This window comes from Bos indicus x Bos taurus, chromosome 17 (assembly GCF_003369695.1).
Source record: "Bos indicus x Bos taurus breed Angus x Brahman F1 hybrid chromosome 17, Bos_hybrid_MaternalHap_v2.0, whole genome shotgun sequence".
Classification (NCBI taxonomy): Eukaryota; Metazoa; Chordata; class Mammalia; order Artiodactyla; family Bovidae; genus Bos; species Bos indicus x Bos taurus.
This window is the reverse complement of record NC_040092.1, coordinates 7,696,183-7,716,153: the sequence shown is the minus strand read 5'-3', so window position 1 is coordinate 7,716,153 and position 19,971 is coordinate 7,696,183. Positions and strand designations below refer to the sequence as shown.

Sequence of the window (19,971 nt, the reverse complement as noted above, 5' to 3'; positions counted from 1 at the left end):
CAACATTGCTTTCTTAAAAGGTGCCCAGTCCCTGTGTCTGTAGGAGGATGGTGAGAAGACCGAACATTTTTTTAAACACACACAGACGCACATTTTTTTAAACAAACACACTTCATCCCGTTTGAGCTCACAGTAACCTTGTGAAGTAGGTATTGTTATGGTTCCCATTTCACAGATGAGGAAACTGAGGTCTGGAGTCACAGGCCGTCCCCAAAGTCTGTGCTTCCAGAGCCACTCTGGGGGTGATACCAGTTGGTGATGGGGATGGGGGTGCCCCAGAGACCTCTCAGGGTCTCTGCTGGAAGTGTGGCCCAAGGACAAAGAACGAGAAGGCTCATGTGGTTCTGCTCTCTGCTCTTTCAGAGATGGCCGAGCGACACAACACGAAACAGGTCCTGAAGCTGGCCCGGGACCTCGTGTACAAGGTGCAGACCCTGATTGAGAACAAGTGAGGGCCGTGCCCCCGCCCGCCCGCCCGCCCGCCCGCCTGTCCCGCCTGCTTCTCCTCCCAGCCGCCCGGGGAGCGAGGTCCTGATGTCTGTTCCCGAGCATGGACTTCTGTGCAAAGAGCAAGCACCCCAGCTTTGGCCGCTGGGCAGGTGCGGTGGAGGGGTTGCCCCTTCAGTTCAGCCTTACGTTTTCCTGTTTGACCAAAGATCGCCCAAGCCTGGGATTTCTCCCTTGTGGAAGTTGGGGGTTGTTGGTGGGCAGAGGAGCATCTTTGTTCGTGGTCTCCAGAATGGTCTCCTCTCCTTTCCCTCCCATCCCTCCAGGCTGTCTTGTCCGATGAGACTTGGGTTGGGAACTTTTCGGAAACGGGTATAGGAGAGGTCTGTGGGGCTGCCTCTGAGCTCTGAAGGGGCCTTTGGAGATGTTCCAGAGCGTGGCTGGGAGCAGAGCGCTGCTGACACGGAATTCTTCTATGAAGGACACTGTCCTGTGCAGTGTCGGGGGTTGAGCAGCATCTCTGGCCTCTCCCTGCTAGATGCCAGTAGTGCCCTCCACCCCCTGCCCCGCCCCCCGCCTTATGACATCCAGAACTTCTCCAGACATTGCCAGGTAGCCCCCCGTTCGAGAACCACTGGCTTGGAGGAGGGACTGCAAGTGTTTCTCCCTCCCCACTTTCTTCGTACCTGAGCCACCTGTGTCCTGAGACTCCCCCCAGCCCCCATTTAGAAAAGGCACATGGGGTCCTCTGCACATCTCTCCTGGGGTTGGGGATTTCAGTTTTGGGGTTTTCTCATCTTTTCCTCCTCCCCCTGGCCCCAGGAGAGACTTTTTTCTTCTTTCAACAAAAGGCTGTGAGAAGGGTCTGTAAGCTTGAGACAGGCCTCTTCATGGTCCTCCTCAGAGCCCCTGCTCCGGGCAGGGCAGAGCCCACATCCCCTTCCTCTCATCCTAGGGAGGACCTCGCCTCTCCTTCCTGCATTGGGTCTGGAGTTCCAGAAGCTTGGAAGGTGTGTGTTGGTGCAAGCCACTTGTTCAAGGAGGCTGGCATTTCCTTAAGTGCCCTTGCTAACTCAGGACAAAGGGAAGAGAGGAGGACAGAGGTTGGCCAGGGTAGGGTGTGGCGGATGTTCTCCTTGGGGAAAAAAAAAATGAGCTGATGAACTGGCATCCGGGTCACAGCCTAGCCTGGAAATGGTTCCCTCCATATCTTCACACAAAGGGTCACCAACCCCCTAAACAGACCCTAGGCGAACTAGTTTACCCTGCCTACATGTCCTCCTGGGAGAGCAGTCATGCCAGCCCTTCTCTGCTTCGGAGAATGGACCAGAGTCAGGAGAAACAGAGAGAGTCCCAGAAGGATGCTCTTCCCAAGAATGGCAGGTAGGATTTTGAAGAGGAGAGGAGACTCATCAAGCACATTGAAACCTTGACAGAGGGGCGCATCTGTCCTCCCATCCTCAGCAAACCAGGAGGGGGAGCAGTCCCTGCCTGGCATGCTTGTGAAGGCGCTTCCCTTGGACCCAGCACTTTCAGCTGCATCTGAACTTCCGCCCAAGTGGGGTGTCCTGGGTGGGATGGACGAGAGATGGACCTCGCTTCCGAAGAGCACTCTGTGAAAGTTTCATCTCCCCGCCCTGGCCCTCTGCCTTCCCGAGACGGGTGATCATGTATGAAATCTCCCTCTAGATAAGAGTTTTATTTTGCCACTCAACTCTTCACTACAGAGGATGTTATTTTAGCAAGACCCAGGTCCTAGACCTTCCGATTCTTATTTATTTTTTAAGAGACTGGTCTGAAAGTACAGCACAAGATCTCTTCTCTGCCTTCTCTCGTGGTGTTCCAGAGAGCGTCGTGGTTGTGATTTGAAACAGTGCTTATTTATTTGGCTTACTGTGTTTGTTCGGGTCTCTGTACGTTGCGTGTGTGTCCTTGTGTCCCCGAATCAAATGCGTGGGAGTCGTTTTATCTCCGGAGTGCTCTCCTTTTCTCAGTGCTGCCAACATATCTTATTACTGTTTACTGAAGAGTCGTGTCTAAATAGAGAGAAAATATATATAAACAGAACTGTGTGAACCTGGGTTATTTCTTGCCTCTGTGTTGGAGGATTTTCTCTTTGATTTGAAAGAAAGAAATGTTTGCTGCTGAAGAGTGCGTCCTCATACCCTACTCCTCTCAGCCCACCCCAGTTGACCCAGACCCGGAGAGGGACAGAGTCTCATGCTAGCTGCCTGATCTGTCCCCAGAAAGCTCAAGGCTGGGGGAACTGGTCTCATCCTTTGTATCAGTTAGTTGTTACGACAAGCGATGCTGTGTAACAAACGACCCCAAATCTCAGTGGCTTCAGACAGCCATTTATTTAGCTTGTGATGACTCTTTTTTAATATTTATTTATTCGTGTATGTGCAGCATGTGGGGTCTTCAGTTGCAGTGCTGCATCTTTTTTTAGTTGCAGCCCGGGGAACTCCTAGTTGCGGCACGTGGGGTCTGGTTCCCCAACCAGGGATTGAACCTGAGGCCTCTGCACGGGGAGCTCCTTGTAGCCTTGAGTGCGTGGATACTGTCTGTCTCCGTGTCTTCACCTGAATGATGCTGTTCCCATGTGGGACAACATGCTGGGTTTAGGCCCCTCTGGTTGCTCCACCATTTCCCTTCTAAACCATACTCCCTTTTCTTTTCACCTCAAGCTTTCCGTTTGGCGTCTGGGAGAGTCCACGGGGACAGCTGAGAAGCACTTACACAAAGAGTTGAGGAGGTCCCGACCATCCCGTTTCAGAAGGGCCAGTGCCCATGTGTGCCGTCCTGTTCCATCTTCCTCCTCCTCTCCCAGGCCTGAGGTTCCAGCAGCCTGGCAGGGAAGGGAGGTGAGGGTACAGCTAAGGGCAGGGGGAGGAACTACTTTAGATATCTTCTCTGTTTTCAAACAGATACTCAAGTTTGAGAGACATTAGATCCATCAATCAATGAGTCTTCTCCCCAAGTTTTATGACAGCTTCTTCCAAACTCAACTCACCTGCTTCCCCCTTTATGATTTGGACCATATCTGTGCGCTATTATATCTTTACTAGTTTTCTTTAAATCAACTCAGCTTTAAAAAATTTTTTTACTTATTTATTTATTTGGCCGTGCTGGGTCTTAGTTGCAGCATGTGGGATCTTTAGTTGTGGCATGTAGGATTTAGTTCCCTGACCAGGGATCGAACCTGGATTCCCTGCATTGGAAGCATGGAGTCCTAGCCGCTGGACCACCAGGGAGATCCCATAAATCAACTCACTTTTTAAACTTCAAGCTAAGAGCAAGCCAGGATCATTTGCATAAATAGAAGATGGTTGTAGAAATGAATACTACTATTTTACCAAAGTCTTGTTTCCCACCGAAGGCTCTTCCTGAAGCCTGCTCTCTCGCTGTTCAAAAGAGATATAATTAAGAGTCTGAGAAGTTAAAGACAGCACCAGACAAGCTTTTCTTCTTGGAGGACTTCAAGCAGGATTGATGTGGGAATGACTTTCTCACTGCACCAACTAAAATTACATTCTGTATCTTTGTCCACATGTTTGGGGAGTGATGACTTAGGATCCCAAGTCTGCCAGCTCCTGGCTATGTGATTTGGGGCAAGTGATTTTATCTCTCTGAGCCTTGGTTTTCATTTTTGCAAACTGGAGGTAGTAATGCCTCCCTTGGGTGTGGATTCCCTGGTGGTTCAGATGATAAAGAATCCATCTGCCATGCGGGAGCCCCGGGTTTGATCCCTGTGTTGGGAAGATCCCCTGGAGAAGGGGAACAACTACCCACTCCAGTATTCTTGCCCGGAAAATTCCATGGACAGAGGAGCCTGGTGGGCTATAATCTGTGGGGTCGCACTGAGTTGGACACGACTGGGTGACTTAACACTTTCACTTTTTTTGGCTGTGGATTCAGTCCTGGCCCTCTTCTTTCACTGGGACCCTCTGGCCCGAGCATCATTAGGAACGATTTCCTGGTAGAGACCTCAGTTTCCCTGAGTTCCCATCATCTCTTGCTCAGGTTCTCAGGGGAAACTTTGAAACCTGAGAATACAGCTCCTGGAGGAGAACTGGGGGAGGAATGAGCTCTGAGCCCTCTCGGCTGTGAGAGAGCCCCTGGAGGGGGTATGGTGAGGCCATCAGTTCTTGGCAGGAGCAAAACCCACGCCGACTGGATTGCACTGGGTTCTGCTGACTCAGGGAAGGGCTCTCGGGGCTCTGTGCTGCTGGCTTTGAAGCCACTGGAATCACTGAGAGCTTGAGCCCACACAATCAGATCCTCGGAGTCAACCTAGCAGAATTCAGATGACCCTCCAAACCCTGCAGTGCCCTGGGGACTTTCCATTACATCAGGGCGTTAGGCAGGACTCCTCCGGTATCTTCCTGGCATCCTTTACTCAGACTTCTGGAGCAAGCGCAGTGATTTCCAGCCTTGGTAGGGGCAGGGCTCCTCCAAACAAAGAGCGCCTCTTATTATGATGAAGAGAAAAATGAGACAGATCTCTCTGTCTCTTGTCAAATAAAGATGGTGTCTGTGGAAATGCTTCTGCTTCATAGGCTGAAGAATCGCTCCCTTTGGCACTGCTGAAATTGTTGAGAGAGAAAATGAAAGGGAACGTCCCCGGCGGTCCAGTGGTTAGGACGCCACACTGCCCGAGGGCCCAGGTTAAATCCCTGGTCAAGGAACTAAGATCCTCCTAGCCACGCTGCGTGGTCAAGAGATGATTAAGGAACTTGGATGGCAGGGGACTGTTGTAAGGTTATTACACAGAGGAGGCGGCTCATCTCAAGCGCAGGTGGGTGACCTGAGGCTGTTTGGGCTTCTTCTTGTTGGCATCTATCTGCTTGCTGCTTTTTGCACTGAGGATGCTGCTTGAGTGAGTGAGTGAGTGAGTGAAGTCGCTCAGTCATGGCCAACTCTTTGCGACCCCATGGACTGTAGCATACCAGGCTCTTCTGTCCATGGGATTTTCCAGGCAAGGGTACTGGAGTGGGTTGCCATTTCCTTCTCCAGAGGATCTTCCCGACCCAGGGATTGAACCCCAGTCTCCCACATTGCAGGCAGACCCTTTACCGTCTGAGCCACCTGGGGATGCTGCTTAGGGTTCCTGAAATCTTCCCACTCAAGCTTGACCTCCATCAACGTGCTTCTGATGACACTTCAAACATACCAAGGGTCTTCGAGTCCATCTGCACACCATGTGGCAGCTTCCTGGGTTTTCTATTACCTTATTCCGTTATTCTGTGACTTTGTAAAAGTAATTATAGTCCTTATTTTCTGAGAGATGAATGCAGGCTGCATTCTCAGTGGCCAATGTGTTTTTCAAAATAATAGAATTGCTATAATAATATAGTACTGTTGTTTACAGATGGTCTTAGTTGAATGTTTAAAACCAAAAGAGTTTGATGAGCTAGGTCAGGGCAGAGATGGCATTCTGCCTCCATCACAGAGTCTGACAGCCCTGGATTCAAATCCCAGCTCTGCCACCAATCAGCTGTGTGACTTTGGGCAAGTGACTCTGTCTCTTGGATCTACAGTCTTCACTTCTGTGAAATGAGGATAACCAAGTTTCCCTTAAGGAGAGGAGTTGGGCATTGAAAGTTTTTCGCTTGCTCAGCATCCTTGCCCCATTCCAGGACCAGCAACTTCTCCCATCTTCTGGGAAACTATATCGCCTACATTATAACTGTGGCCTTCTAGTCTAGATTGCTGACAGCCCTCTCTCCCCAGGGGGACACATGACCCACTCCTGGCCAATCAGCTTCCTTCCCTGGGAAGAGAGTGGCTCACGCTTTCTTCCCGTGCAGCCACAAGCTAGAGGGATGCCAGCCTGGAGCTGCCTGTCACCAATGGTCCTGCGGGTTGGGGAGCAGGCGTGGCTGGATCCAGGTAGTCAAGTGAACTCCTTAGCGCTCCATCTGTGTCCATCTCGTGGCTCCGCTCTCCTCCATGCTGGTTTATACAGGTCCCAGGCCCATCTCTGAACCAGTCATTCCGACCATTCCCGATTGGTTAAGCAGTCAGAAAGTGGCTGAGGGTCACATCCGAAGGGAGGATGAAGGTGCTGCTCCCAAAGCAGGGCACTGGGTCATGATCGGCAAAGGTGACAGGCTGGCTCCAGTACCCCATGGCAGAGAGAGCAGTGTGGAGCTGTGAAGAGACGGACTGTGGGCTCAGAAGTCAGCACGGCCGGAGAGAGAGGCGCGGGGTCAGGTGGGTGACAAGAAAGAAGCTGAAGAGAGAGGTCAGGACTGGGTCTCAAGGGGCCTCGTGTGCCCCAAGTAACGGTGAGGTTTTCACATCAGTGGGGTTATTGCATGAAGGGGTGAGACAGGTCCTTAATGCCTGACCCCACTCCCCGCCGAATCCCCACCCCAACACTGGACCAGCTCTCATTTATAAGGGGACGTTCTCGTTGATGGGAAAATGAATACTTTCCAGATTCACCAAGAGGAGGAGTTACAGAACTGAAGGGAAGAGAGAGAGAATATGCACATACCCATTGAAAGGTGTAGTATCTGAGTGATGACCAAGGATCCAGAATTGCCCCCAGGCACTTTTCATGAATAGGTTTATGCTCACCACAATCCTCGGGGGTCAGGATTACAATAATAATAGCTAAAGTTTGCCTAACATATGCTAAGGGCTTTATTTATACACAGCATCTTAATTCTCATAACTGCCCTCCGAGGTAGGCATTATTTCAACCCCCTCCCCCGCCCCATTTTACAGAAGTTATACACTGAGGTCCAGAGAGATGAGGCGATTTGCCTGAGGCCACATGGCAAGCAAGCAGCAGAGGTGGGATTTGAACCTGGGTGTGTGGTGATTTCATACAACTCTAGCCTGGGCTCTTTTTCTCCTCCTGAGATATTTTCATTTGGTCGTTTCTGGCACAAGGATGATGCTCTCAGTGTCACTGGAGAAGAAGATGGTCCTCCTCTGGACCTCAGTCACGTGGGGCCGCCTGATCACGGACAGGAGGCTGGCCAGAACTGCGTTGAGGATGGCGGTCACATAGCCCCAGCCTAGCTGGCACTGACCACCATGGTACATGGAGGAGGCTACGCAGGCTTCCTTGGCGAACGGCGAGGCCAAGCTGATGGGGAAAACCAGCAGGCCCATGATGGTGGCGATGGCTGGAGACAGCAGGAAGGAAAGCCGGTGTGTTGGTTGAGGGGCCCTGGGCTGACTTCGCATCCCAGTCCTCCCATCCACTCACTCATCATCCATCATCCATTCACTTATTCATTGGCTCAGCTATCCTTGTATCCACCTATCACTCAAGCAGCCTTCCACGCATCTGTCCACCTACTCACCCATCCTTTCAACCACTTTCTAGTCCACTCAGGCTCTCCATTCCTCTACCTATCCATTCACTCATCCATCCATCTGTCCAACCACCCACTTAGCCCCATGCCCCCCACCAATCCCTGCATCCATCCATTCCCCCATCCGTTTTCCCCATCCATCTAGCCATTCATCCATATATTCAGTATTACATCTACTGATCCATCCATCCATCAGCTCATCCACCTACTTATACACCCCACTCCACGCATCCACCAACCCACCCATCCGTCTGTGTATTCATTCCACAAAACTGTCAGGGGCTCTGTGGAAGGCACTAGAGATACTAAGCAAATGAACCAGATACCTCCTCACTTTGGAGGCAGTCCCAGCGCAGGAGAGTCACGTGACCTCCAGCCCCCTTTCAACCACACTTGTCTACTTGGAGTTCCTTGACTGTGCCTTGCTGTCTTGTCTCTCTGTGCCTTTGCCCCTGATGTTCACATTACCCGAAATGCCCTTCCACATTTGGTTAACTTCCTACTCATCTTTTCAGATTCATCTCAGTGACGCCTCTTCCAGGAAGCCTTCCTTAACACCCCCTCTAAACACTGAGTCAGGTCCCTCTTGGAGTTTTTCCTTACATCCTGTGCTCATCCTATTGTGCCAAATATCCACCGAGTTATAACTGCCACCCCCACTAGACACTGTGAAAGCTGACGACAAGGACTGTGTCTCCACTCATTGATTCGGCAAATACCTAGTGAGCTCTATGTGCGGAGCACTGTGTCAGATGCTGGTGATGTCAAGGCAGACATGTCCTTGACCTCGCAGAGCTGATGTTCTCGTGGAGAGAGATGCACAACAATCAGGTAGGCAGATGAGATATTTCAGGCTATAAAAAAATAGAAAGCAAGGCAGGAGGAAGGAGACTCTAAGGAGAGGGGAGCTCCCTTACCTTGAGGTCATGGGAGACCCCCACTGAGAGAGGTATTTGAGCAGTGCCCTTAATAAAGTGGGAGGAACAAGCTGTGAAGATCTGAGAAGAGAACATTCCAGGCAGAGGGAACAAGCTTGGTGCTTATGAGCAACAGAAAGCAAGCCAATGTGGCTGGCGTGTGCTGAGCCTGGCGAAGCCAGTTAAGAGATGAGGTCAGTGAAGGAATAAGGCCTCCTCAGTGGAGCCTCATGGGTAACAGGAAGTCACTGACGCGGTGGCTTGATCTGATTTCAGTTTTAACAGGTCTCACTTGGCCAAGGTGTGGCAAACAGACTCTAGGGGATAAGGGTGGCAGCAGAAAGATGTGTGAGGTGGTCACCTCTAATCCAGGTGGGAGATGGTGGAGAATTAATTGGATGAGGGTTACCACCGAGTCCTGAGCTAGATCATCCAAAGCCGATGTGTGAATTAGAGAAAAGCAACCCTCTGGGCTTGGGGGCTTTGGAGGTGGCTCAGTGATAAATGATCTACCTGCCAAGCAGGAGATACGGGTTTGATCCCTGGATTGCGAAGGTCCCGTGGAGAAGGAAATGGCAACCTACTCCAGTATTCTTGCCTGGAGAATTCCATGGACAGAGGCACCTGGCGGGTACAGCCCATGGGGTCACAGAAGCGTTGGACACAACTTAGCGACTAAACAACAGAAACAACAACATTTCTTCTGGGCAAACGCAGCTCTCAGCCCCCCCAGCCTCAGCTGGATGCCCTTGTGCAGTGCACAACCTGCCCAACTGTATATGTGGTCCTGGTAAAAATGATGCAAAGTGGATGCTCAGGAGAGAAACAAGGAGGACAACTTTTAGGATTGGGGTTGGATAAGGGCCAGAGAGAGTGATGTTAAGGATATCATTCCCTACCCCCAATTTCTGGCTAGTTAAAGGATCAGGAATAGTCTGCAGTCGTAGGGTTTATCTCTGAAATTCAACCAGGAGGCAAGTCTCTGCTTATAGGCTCGCTCATTCATTCATCCATTCATTCCAAAACATGTCTGGAACACTTATATGTGACATCAAAGTTACCTGTTGCTGCCTGTACCCCTGGCACTGGACCGCTGCCCCTCCGTGGGCACAGTCCTTTGGGGGCAAGGGCCCAGGACAGGAGGAGAATTGCACTGAAAGCTAATAGGAGCCAGCCTCCAAGGAGCATTGCAGCTGAAACCTGCCAGGAAGAGAGAGAAGGACAGTGTTGACTGGGGTGGGACAATCATGCACTCCCTCTGCTTAACTGATTAGCTGCTGAGTCCTCGAAACCCCCCATGGTCTGTGCTATTATTATCCCTGTTTTGTTGTTGTTATTCTTTAGTCACTAAGTCGTGTCTGACTCTTTGCAACCCTATGGACTGTAGCACGCCAGGCTTCCCTGTCCTTCATTATCTCCCTGATTTTGCTCAAACTCATGTCCATTGAGTCAGTGATACCATCCAACCATCTCATCCTCTGTCGTCCCCTTCTCCTCCTGCCCTCAGTCTTGCCCAGCATCAGGGTCTTTTCCAATGAGTCGGCTCTTCACATCAGGTGGCCAAAGTATTGGAGCTTCAGCTTCAGCACAGTCCTTCCAATGGATATTCAGGGTTGACTTCCTTTAGGATTGGCTGTTTTGATCTCCTTGCTGTCTAAAGGACTCGCAAGAGTCATCTTCAGCACCACAGCTCAAAAGCATCAATTCTTCAGCGCTCAGCCTTTGCTATGGTCCAACTCTCAAAGCTGTACATGACTACTGGAAAAACCATAGCTTTGACTATATGAAGAAGCCTGGTAGGCTACAGTCCATGGGGTCGCAGAGAGTCGGACCCGACTGAGCGACTTCCCCTTCACCTTCTCTTTACTGAGTCCCTGCTATACAGCAGGGTCACCAAGAGAGGCACCTTTGTACTGGTTTTGAAGGCTGTGTAATCTTCCTTAGATGGGCTTCCCAGGTGGCCTAGTGGCAAAGAATCCACCTGCCAGTGCAGGTGATGCAAGAGTCCCTGGGGTCAAAAAGAGTCAGACTGGACTAAGCACACACACAGGCTTGCTTAGAGGTGCTGAACTGGGTGTCCCAACCCATTGTCCCGATTGTGGAATTGGTAATTCGCATCAAAACAGAGACTTTCGACATCTTAGCCATGGTTTTCAAGCCTAGCGGTGCTTAGAGGGTGACCAGGCAGGTGTGTACAGGTTGTGCACTGCACAACTCTAGGAGCTGGGAGTCAGCACAGAAATGCCTATTGATTATAGTAATTCTCCAGCAGATGGCCGTACAGTGTCCTGAGGAAGGGGCACCATTTCCTAATTTGTATAAAGGCACTGCGTGGGCCAGCAGCTGCCTTCAGAATCATCCTGGGTGTTTGCTAAAATTCACATTGCCAGACCCCACCCCATACCTACAGAGTCAGAGGTTGGAACGGAGGTGGGCAGAACTTGGCTTTTTTTTTTTTTTTTTGCACTAATGCATTTGAGAATGCCCTGCTCCTGAGCCCTCAAAACTGCAATACATTGACAAGACTACCTCTCACCTTCCAGGCAAAGTCAGGAATGTCATCCAGGGACTGGAAGGTCCCACAGCTCTGGTTCCAGCTGTCACCCTGAGGCCAGGAACAGTAGGTGAGGACACCAAAGGAGAAGGTGGTGGTCTGGAACCAGGCAGGGGAGACGAGGCTGATGGCCGAGATGCAGGTGAGGGAAAGCCCCAGAGCTGCCCACACACTGCCCACCATCAGGGCATGTCAGTGACCTAGGAGTCAACAGACAAGATTTGTGGAAGGAGGAAAACGGGGTCTGGAAAGGATGTCCCCATTTTCCCCACCAGCCAGGCATCTGGTCCTGTCTTCGGATCCCAGGTCATTAGCTTCGCTTTGGCCTGGGACGCTCTGGGAGGTCTTCATAACTGGGGTGGAGCTCTTCCCTAACACATTCTGGAAGCCAAAACTCCAAATTTTAGAATAAACATTAGTGCTTACACAGACTTTGGCACACAACCAGTCCTCCTGGGAAATGAACATCACTGGTCCATGCAAGCCCCCTCTCATGTCTCACTCATTCATTCATTTATTTCTTCATTCATTCACTCTGCCTATCGAGCCTTGCAGTGTCCCTAAGGTCTGCTTCTACACAGAGAAGGGACCTTTCTCAAAACCACACACAGATGCTGTGTTTCTAGCAACCACCCTGCTCATCGGCTACCTCCTCCCAATCTCTGACCATTATTTAATGTTTCTCTTTTTGTTTGGAGGTATTTTTGCAAAACTGATACTGTTCAGTCTGTGTGTATTTTTCATGTACACAAATGGTATTCTTTATTGCTGTTTAATGTGTTGCCACAGAGGTCAGGTGGCACCTGGACTCATCCTTAAATGTCTCTAAATCATAGGATGCTGAGTTATTTAGTTTTCAATTCTTCTTCAACCCTTCAAGGAGAAAGTTTCTGTAAGAGCTCCAGGGTCTTAAACACCCCCCAATCATCTGTCAGTCTCCTCTGTTGAAAGACGGGGAGCCTTGAGGAGGCAACGGAGTCTAGTGAGACTTGGGGGATGAGGCTGGACTTTTCTTGTATTTGTTGTAATGGTTTTATTCTATTTATTAGTTATCTATTTGACATTTAAATTTATGTTAATGAGAAATCGAGTCGCTTTCAAGTTTGGTCTTACCAAAATAGTAATAGAGTGTTGGAGGAGGAGGCTAAGGCAGGAAGGTGGTTTGCTAATAGCCAAAGTCGTCATTGATGGTCAGAACCAAGGTCCAGAAGGGCTGAGGCAGCCTAGAGGCACCGAGTGTCAGGAGCCACTGAGCCAAACAAGGACATAGACACGGAGCTTCCAGGACCAATGCTCTTCAACCCTGGGTTTCACTTGGGGACCCTAAGCCCAGCCAGCACGTTACACTTGGCCAGAGTCCTGGGCTTGGAGGCCAGCCAGTCCCTCTAGCGTTTGCCAGCTGTGTGACTTGGAGCAAGTTACCCCGTCGCTCTGGGCCTCGGTTTCTCCATCTGTAAAAGCAGATTCTAAATCCAGGGGGCAGATAGTGTTGGGTTCGATCACTGAGCAGGGCGATGAGATAGAAAGAAACACACGAACTCCCCGGGGTGACCTTGGGGAGGTCATCTCTCTGGAAGTGGGGCCAGCGGGGTTGTTGTGAAGGTTCTTGGGGGTCAGATGCAGCTGTGTTGCAGGGAGATGGGGCTGAGCTAAGCCTGAGAAGGGAGGTCGGGGTTAGGTGGCACACACACTTTATTCCCAAGCTTAGAAAAACTTCATGGCAGCCAGCCAGCAAATGAGATGCAGTGCCTTGAAGTGAGGGAGGGTGGGTTTGTTTGTTTTTTTTTTTTCCCTCCACTGAAATCAGCCTCAACTTTGGGGTTGGCAGGATCCCGAGGGGTGTAATTCCAGCCAGGAAGCTGGGGAGCCCAGAGCAGACTGAGGCCCACGATTTTGCCTCTCTCTGGCTGCCCCGGTGCCTCTCCAGGCATTTCTGACCTTGAAAGGAGTTTTGTTCTCCAGATAATATGCTCAGTGTCACCTGGGAAAATCACACCAACCATCCAGGTGCCCAGAAACTTAAATGAGGCATTATAACCCAAAACCACATCCGGCCGGGTTCCAATTAGCTGGAATTCACCTAAGGGAAACTTGAAAGGGATTGGATATTTTCTCCTCCAGCTCGGCGCTTTGCTGTTCAAGGCAGTTGACAATTTTCTTGAGCACTCATCAAGGCCCATTCTAAACTCTTTCAATGCCTCATTCGGTTTAAGCCTCATGGTTCCCCCATGGTAGGGTAGGTACTACTCTTATCTGAGTTCCCATTTTACAGATGACAAAAAGAAGCCTCAGGAAATGAGCAGTGGACCAGGGTCTCAAACTCAGGGAATAGGACTGCTGACTCTGAGCCCTAAACCCAAAGTGATATTAAGGAATTCGTTTAAAGTCAAATACCCTAGCGTTTTTCAGGGGCTACCCAGGGTTAAAGTTTGGTCAACCCTCTCCCCTGCTCCAGCCAGGGAGCGTGGATGGGCTCAGGGGAGCCATAGACAGCCATGGCAGGGAGGGGACCTGAGACTTGGGAGTTTAGAGGTGGCTACTAGTGTCTTACTATGTCCTTATAAGTCCCTTTCTCATTCTGGCATCCATGTGTCCTCATCCATCAACTGGAAGGAGTTGATCATTCATTCATTCAGCTTTTATATGCCCAGCCCTATGAGACTTTCATAGATACAGCAGGGAACAAAACATCATGCCTGCCCGCGAGGAACTTCGGGTTTGGAGGGCAAGACAGGGAAACAAGAGAGAACAATATGGTCCATCTGTCCATCCACTCAACAGATTTACTGAGTATCTCCTATGTTCTAAGAACTATTCTAGTGCTGGGGATTTAGTAGTGAGGAAAACAGACAAAAACAACTGTCCTCCTGGAGCTTACAGTCCCATGAGAGAGAGAAACAAAAAGGAAACTTTCACTTTTCACTTTCATGCATTGGAGAAGGAAATGGCAACCCACTCCAGTGTTCTTGCCTGGAGAATCCCAGGGACGGGGAAGCCTGGTGGGCTGCCGTCTATGGGGTCGCACAGTTGGACACGACTGAAGTGACTTAGCTTAGCTAAGATGCCTGATGTAGGGACTTCTCTAGAGGTCTAGTGCATTGGGGCTCTGTACTTCCATTGCTGGGGCACAGGGTTGATCCCTGGTCAGGGAGCTAGGGTCTCATACGCAGTGGGCACGGCCAAAACAAAAGGATGCCTGATGTAATAAGTGCCACAGAGAAAAATGAAGCCAGGAAGGGAGATGGTGAATGGATAGGGAAGGGTCATGGAAAGCCTCGTGAGAAAGTGACCTCTGCAGGAGCTGAGGGAGGAAGCCGTGTGGATCTATGGGGGAGGAATATTCCAGGCAGAGGGCAGAGCAGGTGCAAAGGCCCTGAGGCGAGCCTGTACTTGGCATGTTGCAGGAAGCAAAGAGGCCCCAGTGACTAGAAGGGATGAGGAAGCGGGGAGAGTGGGAGGCTTTGTAGGCAATGACAGATCTTTGGCTTTTAATTTCTGAGTTAGATGGGGAGTCTGTGGGTGGTCTTGAGCAGAGGTGGGACATGACTTGTCTCAGTGTTTTAAAAAGGTCAGCTTTGGCTGCTGGGTGGAGAAGAGGCAGAAGAGAAGGCAAGGGAGAAGGAACAGGAAGCAATTTCAGTGGGTCAGGTGAGAGACAGTCAGTGGGTCGGATAGAGAAGAGACAGGGAGGGCAGGGGCAGATTTGGGATCTATGTTGAAGGTCAAAGGTAGGTCCAGCCAACCGGATTTGCTTATAGACTGGACTTGGAGTGTGAGAGACGGTGGGGAGGCAAAGATGCCTCCAGGGCTTTTGACCTGGGCACCTGGGATGGGCGAGCTGTCCTTACTTGAGAGGGGGAAGCTGCGGGAGGGGCTGGTTTGTCAGGACAAGGGAAGCTCTCTGAGCGTGGTGTAGCCCAAGTGAAGTCTGAGGCGTATATTTCACCAAGCCATCAATCAATGGATGCAAACAGACACAGCGTCACACCAGGGGACCGCCCAGGACGCCATCGGGGGGCAGGCGCAGAGCAGGGGCCCCTGGGGGCCAGGCGGACATCCAGGCTGGAATCTGAAGACGCGCGAGTCGGGGTTGGGGCAGGACGCTGAGCCGCACTCCTCGTCTCATCCTCCCAGCCACACAACCTGCTCAGCCCTGGTTGCTCATGAGTTTCCAGCTCCGGTACAAGCTGGCCGTGTGCACTGGGTCAAACTGTGATGTAACATAATGACTCCAGCTTTTGTTTCCCCGTTGCAGTGGACTGAATGTTTGTGTGCCTCCGGATTTATATGTTGAAATTCTACCCCCAACGGTGATGCTGGAAAAAGGCAAGCCTTTGGGAGGGGATGAGGCCATGAGGGTGGACCTTCCATGAAGCTTAGAAAAGAGACCCCAGAGACCACCCTCGCCCCTTCTGCCGCATGAGAATGTAGCAAGAAGACAGCCATCTGTATACCAGGAAGCGGGCTCTCACTAAACACCAAAATCTCCCTGATGTTGGAATTCCTAGCCTCTGGAACTGATGGAAATAAACTTGTTGGTTATAAGCCACGTAATCTATGGCACTTTGTGTATAGCAGCCTGAATAGACTAAAACATCCACCCCCAGAAGGATGGCTACATCCTAGACCAGGGGGACTTAACCTTTTGGAGGTGATGGAGTCCTTTGAAAATATGATTTAAAAGCATAGCTGCATTCTTTATGCAGACTTACTTGTACTCACACACACACACACACACACTACTGTAATTTCAGGGGCTCGTGGACCCTTAAAGCTCATTATAGCTCCCGGACAATACTTTCCTCTCCCCCTAGTCTTGACCTCACCTCCCTCTTTTCTCCAGACTCACCTACTTCAGGTCAAGACCCTCCAACGTAGCTACTTCTCAGGCTCCAGTTTTGAACGTAAGTCTGTGACCTGGTGACAGGCGTCCTCCCATCCGAAGGAAACAGTCGGGCTGGTGAACAAAGCCCAGGAGCGCGATAAGCTGGCCTGTGTGTGTTTCCTTCCCAGTTTCTTAAACTGACAGCCTGTCACTGGGCTGCTGGATGAGCTGGGCAAAGAGAGAAAAGCCAGCCCCAAATCAGAATGGGGTGAGGGCGTGGTGTTTCCGGGATAGAAGAAGGTGTGAATGGGGATTAACCAAGATTAAACGCCAGGTGTTAAAATTCTTGCCATTGTGCTCTCTGCCTTTCTGCCTTGGTAGTTCTAGTTGAGGGATATTTCTCTGGGATCTGAATATCCACCCTGCGGGCTGTGAACTTCCAGAGAGTAGGTTCCGGATCTGAAAAGCCTTTATCCAGTAGGTGCTTGTCTTGCCTTTTGCTGTAAATGATGGAAGTGCAACTCCAACTGGCTCAACAAGAAACGAGAAATGTGTCAGCTTACATAACTGAGAATTCTGTGGTACAGCTTCAGACACAGCTGGCTCCAGGTGAACAAGCAGTGCCCCCCCACCTCCACTTTCTCTCCATCTCTCAGCTCTGTTCCTGCCGAGGCGGGTTTACCCTCAGGCAGATTCTCTCTCACAGTGTTGGCTTCTGGTGCCTCCAGGCTCAGCTGCTGCGGCTGCTAAGTCACATCAGTCGTGTCCGACTCTGTGCGACCCCATGGACAGCAGCCCACCAGGCTCCCCTGTCTACGGGATTCTCCAGGCAAGAATACTGGAGTGGGTTGCCATTTCCTTCTCCATTGTCTGAAAGGTAACCAAAGGTAATTAACCCTGGAGAAAAGAAAGCTCTTCTTCACACACAGTGGCTGCAATTCCTGTGATTAACTCTCACGGGACAGACGTGGGTCCCATCCACGAACCGAAGACTGTGGCCAGGGAAATGGGATCCTCTGATTGGCTGGACCTAGGACCTGGGCTCAAGGGTTAGGGGTCGAGGGTGGGAGACTGGGGATGAGAGCAGGTGTGTCCTGACGTCCACCACACTGGAACCCCACGAACGAAAGGCGGGGAGTGGGGTGGTTTCTAGGAGGACAACCAGGGTGCTGTTACAGAGGATGGGGAAATGGATGCTGGGCAGGTGAGAACAAGAGGCATCACTCTGAGGCCATAAATGCTGACACGACAAATGAGACAAAGGGGAAGCAGGAGGATTGAGACTGAGACTCAAGTCCTAGCTCTGCCACTCACTCTTAGTGTGGCCTTAGAGCATCTCTGCTTTACTGGGCCTTAGTCTTTCCACTATAAAATGAGGGCGTCTGGAATACACCAAGGTTTTGGAGAGATGATTGCCAGGGTTTTTTTTTCCCTCCCACTCAGTCATATATTAATTCTCTTTTTTCTTTCAGTCAATATTTGTGGAAGGGCTTCGGGGTTAGTCTCAACTGGATCTGAATCCCAGTCTGATTTCTGTCAGGTGTGATTGTTGCACCTTCTCAAGCGTGCTTAGCTGTGTCCTTCCCGGCCACCCAGCAGCCCTGGACGCCATCCAGCCTCTGCTCGCCTGCCCCCGCAGGCGGCCTGGGTCAGACTGCTGCAGTTCGGCCTGGGTCAGGCGGCCTGGGTCAGACTGCTGCAACCACTTGGCTAGCTCGGCCTGCGGTGATGAGGCCTGAGTCGTTCTGCCAACAGCCCCAGCTGTGGTCCCAGCCGACCTGGCCGGAGCTGAGGCCAGGGCTTGGGGCCAGGGTTCTGGAGCCTCCTCTCCTAGACTCAGGTGAGCTTCTGGGTGCAGAGATGGTTTTCCTCATGGCTGCCTGGAGGCGTCAGTAACACAGCTCAGACACGAGCAGTGATTGGGTCCAGTGGTCACTAATGGCAGAGGGGAAACGGGACAGGCCAGCAGATGAAGTTCTTGCCCCTCATCCCTGCCCATTTCACGTGGCTTCCCCCAGAGATGCCCTGAGTGGTGGAACTCCTGGTCGCATTTTCTTGAAAAGCTGTGGCCAATTCAGTCAAGAACGTCTTATATTTGCCCTCCCTCCTTCTCAGTCTCAGTCCCTTTTCCTTCACTCTTGTTAGGCTGGGATTACATCCCCAATAAGGCATTAGTTTGTTAATCTTGCCTCAGGCTCTGTTTTCTAGGGAACCCAGGCTGCGATCTTAGCTGTGTGACTTTGAATGATTCACTTAACCTCTCTGAGCTTCAGACCCTTTACCTGTGAAAAGGAGATAATAGAGCATTTCTTATAGGACTGTTGTGACGTTTAATGAGACAGTACAGGCGAAGTACTTAGCTCAATAAATGACATATTTCATTAGTACAATTTCCGTGAATGAGGCACAGGACTGTATTATGTGAAAACATTTATTCAACATTGAACTTCATGAGTACTTATTGAAGGTCAACTCTATTTCAGATATTATGCTAGTGTTTGCTCCCAAGCTCACAGTCTAGAAAGTGAGACAGAGAAGTGATTGAGCAATTATACAACAGGGTCATCAGTGCCCAGTTGGGGCTAGAAGATTCAGAGGCTTTGGCATGGGGGTTGGGGATGGTAGTCAGGGATGGCTTCTTAAAGCTAAGATCTGAAGGACACGTAGTAGCTATAGATGATGGGCAAGCGGAGGGCACAGTATTCAGACAGAGGCCATGGCATGGGCAAAGGCCTGGTGTTGAGAGAAGACATTTCAAAGAACACACTGGCTCTCAGTCTCAAGAAGCAGGCGAGTTACAAGAGAAACAAAATGAATACACACCAATGAAAATATGTGAATATGGTCTTTGCCAGGGAATGTGTGAGTTCTAGAGCTATCCTGTTCAATGTGGTAGACAGATGTAGCCATGTGTGGCTATTTAATTAAAATTAAATACAACTAAAAATTTAGCTCCTTGGTCACACTGGCCGAAATTTAAGTGTTCAATGGTCATCTGTGGCTAATGTTGGACAGTGCAGATATAGCACATCCCTGTCACCGCAGAAAGTTCTGTTGGATAGAGCTGCCAAATCAAGACAGACTTTCTTGAGGAGGGGGCAGATGATGGCAGAGAAGGAAGGAGTCCTGGGAAAGTCCCTGGGAGGCACTGTCCTCTCTCCTTGGGAAGAGAAAAGCCAGGACTGTGAGTAAGGGGTGGGGTGTTGGCTCTGAAAACAATGTACAACCTGACACCTCTTTGGTAAGGGTGTAATCGCTGGGTGTGTACTGGCTGGCAGCCTCTGACCTGGGAGAGAAGACACAGGAATGCAGGGAGAATCTGCTAAGGTGGGGCTGAACCAGGAAGTCCCGCCCCTCCTGGGGCCAGGAGGACTCTGGGAGTTGTAGTTTGGCACTTTTGGGACCCCCCCACCCCCACCCCACCTCAAAGCCCGATGTAGGTAGATGCACTGACACTGGGTGTGAGCTGGGCATTTCTTGGGGTGCAAAATTGGGAGTGGGCTGGCTAGGGCTGGGGCCACATCTGGGTTTGGGGTTTCTGTGATGAGTGGTAGAAAAAGGACTGTCTTCTCTCTCCCCCACTTAAGTTCTGGGATAGAGAGGAGATGCCAAGATGGAGGACTAAGCTAAATGGGCCCCTGAGAGACATCCAGTTTCAACAGAACCCTCAACCCACACATTCTGGTGAATTGAGATTTGCCCAGAGAGACAATAAGTTCCCATAAGGTTAGGGGGGAGAGGTAGCAGTCAGTACTCTATAAACTGTTGGTTATTCATGCGTTTAATCCAATTAAGCACAGTATTTTCTGAGTACATACTATTTGCCAAGCCCTGCCCTAGGCACTGAGAATCAGGAGTGAAATAAAGACAAAAGCTCCTGCTTCCAGAAGTTCT

General features: G+C 50.6%; 2 protein-coding genes across 4 annotated transcripts in view; one reads left to right on the top strand and one right to left on the bottom strand.

Annotated features, from left to right (window-relative positions):
• SGSM1 (small G protein signaling modulator 1) overlaps positions 1 to 2,523 on the top strand; it is a 73,677-nt gene extending 71,154 nt beyond the window's left edge. For all 3 annotated transcript variants that reach the window (XM_027566471.1, XM_027566469.1, XM_027566470.1), the window contains one exon: positions 364 to 2,523. In XM_027566471.1, coding sequence (XP_027422272.1) covers positions 364 to 452 — 89 coding nt within the window. In that variant the 3' untranslated portion in view covers positions 453 to 2,523. The remainder of the gene's footprint in view (positions 1 to 363) is intronic.
• A 4,184-nt stretch (positions 2,524 to 6,707) lies between these two features.
• Positions 6,708 to 10,031, bottom strand: TMEM211 (transmembrane protein 211). The gene is made up of 2 exons (XM_027513533.1): positions 9,760 to 10,031; positions 6,708 to 7,589 (listed from the first exon to the last, which is right to left on the bottom strand). The coding sequence occupies exons 1-2, from the start codon at positions 9,884 to 9,886 to the stop codon at positions 7,327 to 7,329; spliced, it is 390 nt and encodes a 129-aa protein (XP_027369334.1). The 5' UTR covers positions 9,887 to 10,031; the 3' UTR covers positions 6,708 to 7,326.
• Positions 10,032 to 19,971: the final 9,940 nt, after the last annotated feature.

Excerpts from the sequence above, each read along its gene's own strand:
- TMEM211 (XM_027513533.1), bottom strand. The coding sequence starts at position 9,886 with ATGCTCCTTGGAGGCTGGCTCCTATTAGCTTTCAGTGCAATTCTCCTC. Across the intron at positions 7,590-9,759 it reads AGGGGTACAGGCAGCAACAG|CCATCGCCACCATCATGGGC; the intron begins GTAACTTTGATG and ends TGCTGTCTCCAG.